The 13,317-nt window shown below is 42.4% G+C and overlaps 2 protein-coding genes and 1 pseudogene across 2 annotated transcripts; 1 reads left to right on the forward strand and 2 right to left on the reverse strand.

The window, feature by feature from the left end:
• Positions 1 to 5,175: 5,175 nt before the first annotated feature.
• On the reverse strand, positions 5,176 to 5,487 carry LOC132374297 (histone H4). The gene has a single exon (XM_059937858.1). The coding sequence runs from the start codon at positions 5,485 to 5,487 to the stop codon at positions 5,176 to 5,178; it is 312 nt and encodes a 103-aa protein (XP_059793841.1).
• Positions 5,488 to 10,134: 4,647 nt separating this feature from the next.
• On the forward strand, positions 10,135 to 12,420 carry LOC132374469 (histone H1.3). The gene has a single exon (XM_059938179.1). The coding sequence runs from the start codon at positions 10,203 to 10,205 to the stop codon at positions 10,866 to 10,868; it is 666 nt and encodes a 221-aa protein (XP_059794162.1). The 5' UTR covers positions 10,135 to 10,202; the 3' UTR covers positions 10,869 to 12,420.
• On the reverse strand, positions 11,164 to 11,519 carry LOC132374490 (histone H2A type 1-like; annotated as a pseudogene).
• Positions 12,421 to 13,317: the final 897 nt, after the last annotated feature.

Raw genomic sequence — 13,317 nt, forward strand, 5'->3', positions numbered from 1 at the left:
GATTGAGCTTTGTAAGGTTTTTCTTTTCTGTAGCAAAGTTAAAAGGCCCTTTTCAGGGCCACCTACTCTTTCTATGAAAGAGCTTACACTTACCATTTGGTAGCATGTAGGGTAGTTCGGTACAGATGGGAGAAATGAAGCACAAAAACGTTGCTTAGCCATAGTTGGGTCTTCAGTCCCTAAGGTGTTTTCACAATGCTGGAGGTGTTACTATCGCTGTTGCTGTTGTATAGATTAACTCTGAGGACCAACAGGTGGCTAGTGGCTAAATGTGGACACGCAGCTGGTAAGTAAAGGGTCATGAGTTCTTTGAGTAGAAATATTTGGGGTGTCTCCACAGACACTAGAGTACAGCTCTTACATGGCTTATATATATATACTAAATTAAACTAAACTATGAAAATGTGACAAGACAAAGGAGCTTGGGCTAGGATAGTTAATGGTAGAAAAGGAACTAGGAAGATAAGGGCTAGTTTAACAATGCAGAGTTCTTTCTGCTTTAAGCTTCCTATCTGGTGATAAGAATGCTATTTTCTTCCTGGTACAGGGAGGGAATCTTCCATATGGGAGTTTGATTTCCTGTTTTTAGACGGAAAATAGGTCAGAGTGCTCTTTTGCACCTGCTGTTTTTCAAGTGCCTTTAGCTCAAAATAACGCAAACCAAAGTGGCATATTTTAGGGTGACATATTCTGCCACCCTTCACCTCCAAGCACACTACCAGGCAACTTTCCCAGAGGTCACAGAGCAGAAAGGCTCACAGACCAAATTAAAATTCTTAGAAATTTTAATCAATTTAAACCATGTTGGAAAAAGCATAGGGAAATAGATGGACAGCACAGCATACTTAGGATAAGACAAGCAAGTGGAAGGTCCTCACTAGATGAATCCTGTTATTTACACAATGTTCATATAATCTTTGCTCTCTGCCACATCAGCCTTCCTTCCTGATGATGGGCTTCTGAGGACCAGAGTTAAGTTGAACAAGGGGACTGAGCAGGTGGAAGGTAGCTGGGCCAATCACACACAGTTGCTCTATTAAACATCCAGGGGTATATTTGCTTGGTCTATAGTTGTCACTCACCAATGGGTTTTGTCTGCATCCTATGGACAGAGGTCAAGTGGGTGGCTGACTTAAGATATAAAGTATGAGATGCCTCACAGATACTGAGAATTTTATGTGCCTCATGAATGTGTGGTGCCTACTTGGTCCTTCAATCCCATCCTCTCTGTGTTCAGCACACGTTTAGTCTCTGAGTCTAACGTATACTTAGACGTAACTTAATGTATACTCAGTCCTTCGCAGAACTGAGCACTCTTCAGTAACATAGTGAACCCCCCTTACACCTGCCTCCTCTCCCCTCACTCTTCCCTGCTCTTTCCTCAGCCAAATACCTGCTACTCCTTCTGGGCCCGGCTGTCATGTTGAAACGGGGCAGGACCCTATGGTTCTTGCCCACCCCCCTCCCCCCCAGGTCCTCAGCCTGACTTTTGTCTGTGGAAAGACTTTAGCCAAAGAATACGTTTAATCAGAGAAGTGAGAAAATACAGAAACAAAGGAAAACTGTCAAAGAAGACCAAATAATAATAGTTTAGTCCTTAAGCATAGTCAAGGACCTTTAGTTCCTCCTCAAGGGCTGTAGATAATATTCTGAGCCACGTCCTGTAAGCTGTCTTGTAGGTACTGAAACCCCCGCCAGGTGGAAGAAGTTAACTACATGATGACCAGACTGTAGGCATGACATAAGCTGCCACAAATCCGAGAAATGGCCTCAAAGAAATGGGAACAAACCGACCCTGGAAGTAAAGACTAACTGTACTTAATAATCAAGATGATGCTGGTCAGACCACCACATGACCAATTTCAAGATGCCTGTGAGAGCTGACTGTACTGTTTCTGCATGTAGCGCCCTCCCTCAGCCTGGAAAAGCTCTTGCCCACTGATTGTCAGTGGGGGGGAGTCAGCCTTTGGACAGGCGTTCACCCTCCCCCTCCCCCCGCCCCAGTTGCTGGCATCCAAAATAAAGCAAACTTTCCTTTCTACCAACCTTGCCTCTTTATTGGCTTCTGAGCAGCAAGCAGCCAGACCCCACTTTCGGTTACAATATGACCTTCTTCCTCATATCCTCATCGTTCCCTTGCCTGCAAAGGGCTCTAACAATGAAATTTCTGACCATCAGTGTTCCTACTTGAATATAGTCTATCTTTATTTTTTCTAATTGTTTTTGTTTAACCTTCTGGTTCAACCAAGCTATAAATTACTGGAAGTTAGGGCTAAGCTTTCTTCTTTCCTGGTGTCACTCATATTTCAATGCATAGACTGAAAATTCAAGGAGGATACACTAATTTGGGGCAAAACACAATTACACCCTTATTGTGTAGCCTTCAAACCCAGCGTTGGCAGAGGCAATCTGCCACGGGCCCTGAGGGTTCTTACTGGGTGTGCCAAGAATGCCATTTATCAGGGTTGAGGAACCTTAAAGAATGGGGTAGCGGCTGTCCCCAGACAAAGAGCAAATTTGCTTAGTACACTCAGTTCAATCCCCCAAGCTGTACCGTGGCTGTGATGCAAACCCACTGTGTGTGCAGTATCCGCCTGGGCTCCTCCAGGTCGCCCCTGTGGGACTTGGTGGACAAGGGGATCCAATGCAAAATTGCTGCTTGCTGTGCTGTGCTGTAATAAAGCCTCTTGTCTCTGACCTAGGAGTGTTGTGTCTACTGCCAGCAGCCATGAAAGACTTACAGGTTATCTTATTATCTTGTAACTAGGGTAAGATCCCAGACTCTTCACAAACTCTGACACAAAGTGAAGAAGAAGGAGAAGAAGAAGAAGAAGAAGAAGAAGAAGAAGAAGGAGAAGGAGAAGGAGAAGGAGAAGGAGAAGGAGAAGAAGAAAGAAGGAGAAGGCAGCGAGGTGGAGAGGGAGGGGGAGGAGGAGGAGGAGAAGGGGTGGGGGAGAGAGAGAGGGTGCCAGTGCAGCATTTTATTCCAGGGAGATCCTCAATAGCTGTCTGCCCCTCTTGGTGGCACTATCAGGCCTGGAATAAATGTTAGGCTGTCCAGCCTCAGAATCTCTCTTTCTCTCTCTCTCTCTCTTTTTTCCTACATGGCATGATGAAATTTGCAACTCACTCAGATTTCTGCAGTGGGAGAGAGTAATTGTAGATTGGGAATAATGCAGGTAGAGAGACCTGTCAGGCCACTATAGGGATTAGAAAGCTATATAGGAGAAACAAAACTTTCCCCTACCCTTTTAGGGTCTCTAGCTGGGCCTGAGAATTAAGTTGACATAAAACAGATTAACATGAGAAAAGCACACACATTTTATTTAATCTTTTTACATGTACATGGGAGTCTTCACAGGAAAATGAAGACCCAAAAAGCAGTTAAGCCTAAGTGCTTATATACTAGGTTGAACAAAGAGTAGTAATTGTGAAATAGCAACTAAAATATATGGGGAGACTAAAAGAAGATAAGGATTATTTTAACAAGGTCTGTTTGTATAGATTCTCTCATCCGGGACTCCCCATTTCTGGTGATAAGAATGTTCATTTCCTCCTGGTATAGGGATGGCACCTTTCACATGGGATAATTATCTGCTTTCGAGAAGAAAAGGGGAGATCAGAGCCCCATTCTTGCATTAGCTGGTTTTCAAGCGCCTTAGCTCAAAAAAATCCTTATGCCAAAGTGGCATATTTTGGGGTGGCATATTCTGCTCCATTTCAGCTGATATTCAATTTTTGGGGTGCAAAGATGTCTCACCATTTATGGCACACTCTGGAAGAGACGGCTCAAGGAGGATCTATGAACTGATAATGGAGAACAAGAGTTTGTTAATTGAGTGGAACCACAGAACAGAGGAATAGGACCCAAAGAAGCAAACTGAGAAGGATCATGGAGAACAATAGGATCCGGGTTAGGAAGAAAGGTACCACAAAACACTGTGAGAAGATTGTGAAGGCAGGAGTAATAAATAGCGTCAGATGTGCGTGGTTTTGGCCATTCGAAGGTCACTGGTAACTATGCCAAGGATATATTTAGTGAGTGATTTGTGAAGAAGTCATATAATCATGAAAAGACATGAGGATAGTGACTCCAGATTACCCAAGGCTTGGAGATTTGATAAATGGGAAGGATCTAGTAATTGGTAGAGGTATGGATTAAATTGAGAGACACTGAAACATATTTATATGTGGATGGGAAGGAGCCAGTAGAAACAGGAATAAAATTTTAAGCTGGGATATCACTATGATTAGATCAGGATGACCAACTAATTTATTGTGCAAATAAGTTATTGATAGTGGAAGTTGGCTCCATTAATAACTATCTTAAGATAACAGGGACAGAATGAAACTGTCTCTGGGTATGTTTTCACTGACACAAACACAAAGCTTCTGGGAGTGAAAGATTTAGAACACAGGTGGCAGGGTGAGCATGAGAAGGCCTGAAGAGCATCTCTTCCGCCTGGTGGGAAAATGGAGAGGTAAGAATGCAGTCAGAGGTGGGATGGCCATATGAAAGAATTTGTCGCATTATCAACATTTTGTAAACAAAGCATTAAGATTGCTGATCTCTTAGTCATGTTAGAGTTCCAACGCGTACTCAGGAGTACACTAGATAAGACAAAACTTTATAATGTCTCTTCCACCCGATTTGAGTTCACTAACTATGGCTCTATCTATCCAGAGCTATCTGCAACGTTTTCTGTAGGAAGAAGGCTGCTTAAAGGCCCCAGGTGCCCTCTTCAGGACAGTAGATGCTGGGTCATTGGGACACTCTGGACAAGTTAATTTTAATGTTTTCGGAGTAAAACAAACTCAAACATGCTGAAATTAGAAAACTGATGCCACGTCAAATGCAATTCACTTCTGTTGAATCTGAGTAAAAACTCCAGCAGTTCTACTGCACGAGATTTTGTTTTTGGCATGTCTGAGAGCCGCCATCTTGAGATGATGTCTAACTCGGAAAAGACCAAAAAAACGCGACAGCCGGGGCCTACAAAGAAAGAGTGACTGCCTTAATTAAAATCGGCACCCAGTATTAATATAAAGCATCAAATATTACCTTTGATTTTCCTTTGTGTTAGATAACAGCCCTTCATATGACCAAGTGGGTGGCCCTGAGAAGGGCCTTTTGTGAGTAAACAAAAGCTTTACAGCCGAAGACCGCGTAGAAACTTAGCCGCCGAAACCATACAGAGTGCGTCCCTGGCGTTTGAGCGCGTAAACCACGTCCATAGCGGTGACAGTCTTGCGCTTGGCGTGCTCGGTGTAGGTGACAGCGTCGCGAATGACATTCTCCAAGAACACCTTCAGCACCCCGCGGGTCTCCTCGTAGATGAGACCAGAAATACGCTTCACTCCACCACGCCGGGCCAGGCGGCGGATAGCAGGCTTGGTGATGCCCTGGATGTTATCACGGAGAACTTTACGATGACGCTTGGCACCCCCCTTCCCCAGACCCTTCCCACCCTTGCCTCGGCCAGACATCCCTAGCAACGACTACTAAACTCTTACAGCGCCTGACAGTGGCCTGCAGCCTCTTATATATCAGTTTTACGGACCTATTAGGAAACTGAAACGGCGGGGGCGGGAACGAGACCTCTGCCCCCGCCTCTTCCCCTCCTCACTGGCCGTCTGCTATTGCCTAGCAGGGAAGGGGGCGGGGAAATGCGACTCAGTATCTGTTTCCTGTTTCCTGGTTGGGGTCCAGAGTCGCTGGTTTTGTGGACTCTAGTCGTGTGCCTGTGGGTTTTCTCAATTAATATTGTACAAGTCTCCTCACCACTTTTGTTATTTACCAAAAAGAGGCAGTACCGCCACATTTGTCTACAAAAGGGAGAGAAAGCAGAATAAAATTAATTTGAAAACATGAAGATACTTTTAAAAAAGTAAGTATTCTTAAAAACTCTAGTAATACTAAGTTTGGCTTATCCTGAACGTTTCCGTTTGGCAAAGCGTTTACATAACCATCGTTTTTCAGCATTCCTGATAAAGAGGGAGGTCCAGGAAGGGGAGCCAACGTTAAATGAATTTCCGCTCTTTTCTCCCCAATTTATAAAGCACTATTTACATTGTGAGGATGAAGAATCCCAGGATTGAAGACCTAATCCTGTTCTAATAAGTGGTATTGTTGGGGTTAGAACTGAGGCCTTCTGATTCTGTGGTCTTATGTCCTTGCCACCTACCACCAAGCTATGTCATTAAAGCATTGAAGATACATCACGATGAATAAGTTTGCAAATTAACAGAATTTTTAAAAAATAACTAGAGTGAAATACTGTCCAAGTAAAAAGGGGAACTGAAGTTCTACACACAAATAAGTATTGATATGTTTAATAGACAAATGCCAACATTACTCACAGTCCACAGATTCACATTGAGTGCCTTCTATGTAACTACAGAGGTGATTTAAAAAAAAAAAAAAGCCTTCTCTGCTGGTGCTTACCATATAGGCGGTCAGAGGATTATTAACTTCCTTGAGTCACAGACTTTTTGAGATTCATTTCAGGTGCAGTTACCTGTGGATTTAGACATTATGATCTCCCCTGCTCTCCTTTTTGAGAAAGGCACTAAACAAAAATCATTGATTCATTGCATGCATTCATTCAATAATTTAGGGTCTACTATACGCCAAGAATGGTGTACAAATACCAGGTTTACAAAGACAATCACACATTCTTTTAAAGAACTCACACTCTAGCAGAAGGAAGAGAAAAGTAAACTCGGGGTGAGAGGCCATATAATCAACCCAGCATCCTCCTAGATTCATCCTGGTAGTGATGGGTGGAGCAGCCGTATCCCAGCAACATCAGCATCACCTGGGAGCTTGTTAGACATACAGAATTTCAGGACCAACCCCAAATCTACTGAATTGATAGGACATTTTTAAGATCCTCAAGTGAGTAGTTTGCTCATTCAAGTTTGAGAAGAATTGTTTTAGAGTTGTGCTTTGCTATATTATATTAGCCACTAGCCACATATGCTCATTTAAATTTAAGTTAATTAAAATTAAATAAAATTTAAAATTAATTTTTTCGGTCACTCTAACTACCTTTAGGTAACTGCTCAATAATCACAGGCAAGTATAGTTGTTTTCTGTTCTACAGTGCAGATACGGAACATTTCCATCATTGCAATAGGTTGCATTGGGCTGTATTGTGATAGAGAACTTCTTCTGGAGAACTTCTAGTCCAGACTGGGAAAGAGAGTGTGGTAGGTATCTGAGAATGAGGCTTGCTGCAGGAAATGAGGATTGGAGTATTTTTGAGGTATAATAGAAATTAGTCATCTTCTGTGTGTACCAGATATTACAGATACACAGAGGGACATGTAAAAAGGAAAGTGGAAGTTTGAGAGTAGTAGTGTCCTTTTTAGGAAATAAAATGAATAATATTGATATATAGTTGTGCTTGAAGGGGAGTTTCAAGTGGTAGAGTGTCCTCAGGTGAGACCATCTGATAGGAAATTAAAATAGATGTGATTTCTCATTACCCTTCTGAACACATTACATTGTAACACAATGCTCTATTTGCTCTCTAGCCCTTATTTTTAATTTGGCCTTTTTGATATTTAGTCAACATAGTCACTCTTCTCCTTAAATGTTTGAAATTTACTGAATTTTGGAACACTTAAGTACAGCCCCTGTGGATTGCCCTGGTGAGCCCTACCTATCTCTTTCACAGTCATTTACTATGGTGAGTGGGGATTTGACACCAAAATTGAGAGAACATGAAGTCGTGAGACATCCATCACTTGTTTAACTTTAGTTTTTCTTATTTATTTTTTACATCTATAAAGTAAAAATAGTTCAAGTCTTAGTCTAGCAAAAAATCCATGGTTTTAGAATATATACAGATTTAGGATTCAGAAGTAATACAGACAACTTTTTTGTGGGCTACCAAGTAATAGGTGAAACTTTTCAGCTTTATAGTCCCATAGGGTGATCCAGCTTTCAAGAACCTTGTCCATGCTACAGTTAGAGAGAGCGTAATACCTGGATCTCAAGAGATAACAGTACCTACACACAGCACAGCTCCATCCTCCTATACACAGCTAAGGAAGAACTTTTCAGGTGAAATCAAGCCTCAGTTATTGCCCTCCAGGAAGGGCAGAGATTACCTATAAACAATTAAGCAAATGACCCTGAGCCCCAATGTCTTCTCACTTATTTGGAACCTAAATAGCCATGGGAACCAGTAACAGTTGCACAAGAAAGAAATGGTGGCATCTGCTGTAGGAAGAACTTTTCACCTATCTTAAATTGAGTACATACAACTTAGGGAACAATTCCAACAAGTATTCAACAACTGATATCATGACTACAATGATCACCAAAATGGTAAGGGTTTAAAAATCTGAATTTTAATTTTATCTTTAGGTCTAGATAGTATTAGGCTCTGGGCTGAAAAGGAAAAGGGTGTATATGTTTGTTACTATTGCTATTGACAGTGATGATATTGAGGATGACAAGTAGCCCCATCCTCCAGACAGATGTAAAATGCCTTCCCTGGGAAAATTGGAATGTTCTAGATCCAATCCTATAAGCTTCCCTCTTTATACACCGTATTTGTAATTGGTATATAACATGGTCTCAAGTCCCAGAGACTTAGTTTCAGACAGTGCCAGCCAATAATGACTATTTAAAAACAAGCCAAGTCATTTTTATGGAATTAGTTCAGTGCAGAGAGATGACATCTTTTAAGTTGATTATCCTGTCTTGGAGTTATATGAGAAAATTCTCAGGTCACTATTGAATGTAGAATAAACAGATTTTTGGAAGTAGGGGTATTTATTAAAAAAAACACAACACCAAAATACTTTTCTTGTTTATTTATTTTGACAAGCATGAGGCTTAATTTCAGTATCTGATTATTTGGTGGATATTAATTTTGTGCTTAATTATCCAATATTTATCGAATTCCATTAGCTCTCTGTGTTACAAAGAGATGGAGTAGTAAATCAGTCATGTTTGCTATGAAATGTTTATTCAACTCCTTAGTGGACACATTCAGCCAATTAATTTAGGTCATGATAGCCTGGTTCATATTTTGTTAGTAAAAATCCCAAGGAAACTTATGAAGATTCAGAAAGTGAGTTTAATGAGAATTTTTTTTTACTTTCTAGTCCTCTGTGTCCCTATTTGCAATGTTGAAAAAAGTTAAATTTGTATTTTAAGTATCATTTTGAAATATAGGAAATATGTACATAATTCTGTGCTAAATATTGGAGGAAAAAAATCTTATGGATGGAATATCATTAGGCAATTTACAATTTTAACCCCCGTGATCTTACAGAGTTCTTGAGCTCAGAGCTGGTAAAATGATGTAGAACTGCCAATCTATTGCTTCATGATTCACTTTTCTTCTTTATAGATGGTGTGATTGATCTCTAATGCCCATTCTAGGTCAGAAAAATCTATTATACTAATTTTTAGAGAAGGTTGGTGACTCTATTTGGAGCTGTTTATCTAGAAAATAAATGGAGCAGCCTCACACCCCATCCTTCCAAAAATGTTTAAATCACCGAAACACTGGGAGCAAACCCAGTTTACACACTGGTCACTCAAATACTTTTTTTTAAAATCTATCTTTTATAAAATAGTTATTCATCTTGTACGTAGAATTTTCTACCCCAGTGCCAATTCCCAGTGCTTAGAGCAAACAAGTTGCAGGAGAACTGTGCTATTGCTCCCGCGAAAAAACCGATTTTCCTTGTATATTTGAGTAAAAATGAGGTTATTTATATAAGGTTGAAAAGAAAACAGTGTGTATGACAATGCCCTGGAAGAAAGATTTGCAAAGGAAGCAGAGAGAACTAGTAATTTTAAGGAAAATCTGAAAGTTGTCTCAATTTGACCGAAGTTTCCAAGAGAGTTGGGGGAATCAGGAAAGGTTCAGGGGGCCGGCTTTGAAACTAGGTATAGCAAATAAGGCAGGAATGAAGCCTGAAGAGTCTCAGATCAGTTTTCCCCAAATCCCTAATTATTTCGTGCCCAGACTTCTTATATTTTTCTTCTTTTTTAAGGGGCAAAAAACACAGCCATTCGGCAGAGCCGAGGAGCCCTTCGTAGCAGCGCGGCGCACCGAACAGGCAACCAATCATCACGCAGCGACTCTCTATATAAACCCCCAGCCGGCGGCGCCCAGGACACGCCGTTCTGACAGTTTAAGGTTACTTTTTGTCTTTCCTGGCTAAACAGAAAAATGTCGGAGACTGCTCCAGTTGCTCCTACTCTTCCCGCACCTACAGAGAAAACACCTGTTAAGAAGAAGACGAAGAAAACGGGCGCAGCTGCTGGAAAACGCAAGGCGTCCGGGCCCCCGGTGTCCGAGCTCATCACCAAGGCTGTCGCCGCCTCCAAAGAGCGCAGCGGCGTGTCCTTGGCCGCGCTGAAGAAAGCGCTGGCGGTCGCTGGTTATGACGTGGAGAAGAACAACAGCCGTATCAAGTTGGGTCTCAAGAACTTGGTGAGCAAGGGCACCCTGGTGCAGACCAAGGGCACTGGCGCCTCAGGTTCCTTCAGGCTCAACAAAAAGGCGGCCACCGGGGAAACCAAGCCCAAGGCTAAGAAGGCGGGTGCGGCCAAGTCCAAGAAGGTTGCTGGGGCAGCTAAGAAGCCCAAGAAGGCCACGGGCGCGGCCACCCCCAAGAAAGCCGCTAAGAAGACCCCCAAGAAAGCCAAGAAACCAGGGGTGGCTGCTGGGGCCAAGAAAGTGGCTAAGAGCCCGAAAAAGGGGAAGGCAGCCAAGCCGAAGAAGGCGGCTAAGAGTCCGGCCAAGGCCAAAGCCCCCAAGCCCAAGGCAGCCAAGCCTAAAGCTGCCAAGCCTAAGGCTACAAAGGCCAAGAAGGCGGTCTCCAAGAAGAAGTAAATCGGTAGCGGGACGTCCTACTTCGAAAATCTCAACGGCTCTTTTCAGAGCCACCCACTAATTTCAGGTAAAGAGCTTAACCGGATATGTGTCTCCGTAGGTAATACAACAAGCCTTGTAATAAGGTAATTCTTTTTTAAACTTAAGCAGCTTATTTTTTTAAACTTGCCGCCCTAATGTGATTGGCTGTGCGTCAGGGTGCGCGCGCACCGCCACGTTCAGAACTATCCGAATGTTGTGATCACAGTCCTCTAAGGAGAGTTTAGTGGCTCTCAAAAGAGCCTTTGCGGCAGATTCACTTGCCCTTGGCCCTGTGGTGGCTCTCGGTCTTCTTAGGCAGCAGGACGCCGCTCTGAAAGATGGTGACTTTGCCCAGCAGCTTGTTAAACTCCTCGTCGTTGCGGATGGCCAGCTGCCGGTGACGCGGGATGATGCGCGGGCCGCGTTGCCCGCCAGCTCCAGGATCTCGGCCGTCAGGTACTCCAGCACCGCCGCCAGGTACACCGGCGCGCCGGCCCCGACCCACTCGGCATAGTTACCCTTGCGAAGCAGGCCGTGGACTCGGCCCACGGGGAACTGGAGCCCGCCCCGCGAGGAGCGAGTCTTGGCCTTTGCTCGCGCTTTGCCGCCCTGTTTTTCTCGTCCAGACATGTTAGGAAAGAAATACTGCAGCTTGAGGAAGAGGTTATTGTAGTCTCTAGATGTTTCTAAAATTTCCATTCCCATTGGTTTGTAGAGGCTACTCAGAGAGTTAGCCAATCAGAACGCAGTTCTGGAGTTACTTGCATGGGCTCCAGGAGAAAATACTGCACCAATTAGAGATTGAGATATTGACTTGTATTGATACATACTTTGAAGCAGTTGAAAAGCTTGGATTATTCCGCTTGATGAATGTAGTCCTATTTGGGGGGAGTATTCATGCTATTGTTATTCTGCCTAAATCTGCATAATGTTGCTACCACCCTGACACCAAGGGATAGTAAAAAAGTAAGCTACCCCTGGCGGTTTATAATTTACCCTTTTCTTTGCCAGATTTTTTCCGCCTCAGATGTTGACAAGACCCAGGGAGCTGGGTAGGTGGTCTAATATCTTTTGGTGATAAACAGGGAGGCAGAAACAAATAAAAACCGTTGATAAAGGCAACGAGATTGCTTAGAGAGCTCCTGGAGCTGGAGTAACCAGGGCAAAATAAATGGCTCTAGGAAGATGGGTTGACCTGATATTACATCATTTCCCCTTCATCCCTGTTTTTGTTGTTGTTGTTATTTTAATTTCTGGGGAAGGCCACTCGATTTTACTGGCAAATCTTGACCAAAATATGAGTTCTGCAGACCATTAGGGGGTTGTAAACATGGATGGGGAAAAATTACATCTTTATTTTACCAAATTCTAAATGCAGCTAAGCATTTCCTTCAAGTATATCTGTAGGCAGCTAATCACAATGGATTATGCAGTGCCTCTGACTTTTTCAACAGTGGCCATCACAGATGTTTTTGGATCACTTTGAAGATATTGCAGATATCTTGTAATAAAATTTACCTGTTCCTTGAAACTGACATTTGTTATTCCACCTGTTGCTCCTTGTTATTTGATGTGACTAATGAAACACATTTTACGTAAAAGAAATACATTTTGACAGCTGTATTTTAATGTGGCTAATTTTCTTATCCTGTATGCTTTAAGTATTTTAAAACATTGTATTGAGAAGATATTTGTTTATAGGTTTCTCCAGACTATCCATAGAGTCCACTATACAAAACAAGTCATGAGTCCCTGAGCAGATCTTCAGTGGCAAATACCTCATGGTTGAAAGACTTCGTCTTATTTCTTTGTTTACAACATATCCAGCGGCCCCCGCCCCCCGCCCCCAGCTACACATACACACACACACACAACTTACTGGTTAATAGTTTATTAAATTTTACTATTTAAACTTTCTTTAAAAAAAAAAAAAAGGAGGTAGCCTGTGATTACCTTTCTAGCTTTTCTAAGCAGGAGTTCATCTTTTCCCCATCACAACTGTATTCCATACTTTCTTCTTTCTAGAAAGGGCCAAAAAACCCTCCTCTTAGAAGACTGGTTTGGTTGAGAAGGTGATTTGGATAAATGGGAAGATGTGAAATGGTTACTCAGAAGAATCTTTTTGAAAATAAGAGATTGCATCAAGGGGGAAAGATAAGAGGGAAGAGACCTGTGAGGTCTTTAATACCCAGAATGAGAGAGTTTGGCTTTTGATTATGAGTGATGAGAAATAAGTATTATGTAGGAATGTGACATTCAACAAGAGTGGTTACTATATAGTATCTCTGTAGTTCGTTACATTTTACAAACCACTTCTATGCCTGCCTCACTATAAAGCATTTGCAGTAGGTATAGCTAAGCTGCTTGATTATTATTAGACTGCACTGCGTGGCTTGCGGGATCTTAGTTCCCCAACCAGGGATTGAAC

This window comes from Balaenoptera ricei, chromosome 11 (genome assembly GCF_028023285.1).
Source record: "Balaenoptera ricei isolate mBalRic1 chromosome 11, mBalRic1.hap2, whole genome shotgun sequence".
Lineage (NCBI taxonomy): Eukaryota > Metazoa > Chordata > Mammalia > Artiodactyla > Balaenopteridae > Balaenoptera > Balaenoptera ricei.

What these genes read in the sequence shown, in the direction of transcription:
- LOC132374469 (XM_059938179.1), top strand. Translation starts at nt 10,203, where the DNA reads ATGTCGGAGACTGCTCCAGTTGCTCCTACTCTTCCCGCACCTACAGAG.
- LOC132374297 (XM_059937858.1), bottom strand. Translation starts at nt 5,487, where the DNA reads ATGTCTGGCCGAGGCAAGGGTGGGAAGGGTCTGGGGAAGGGGGGTGCC.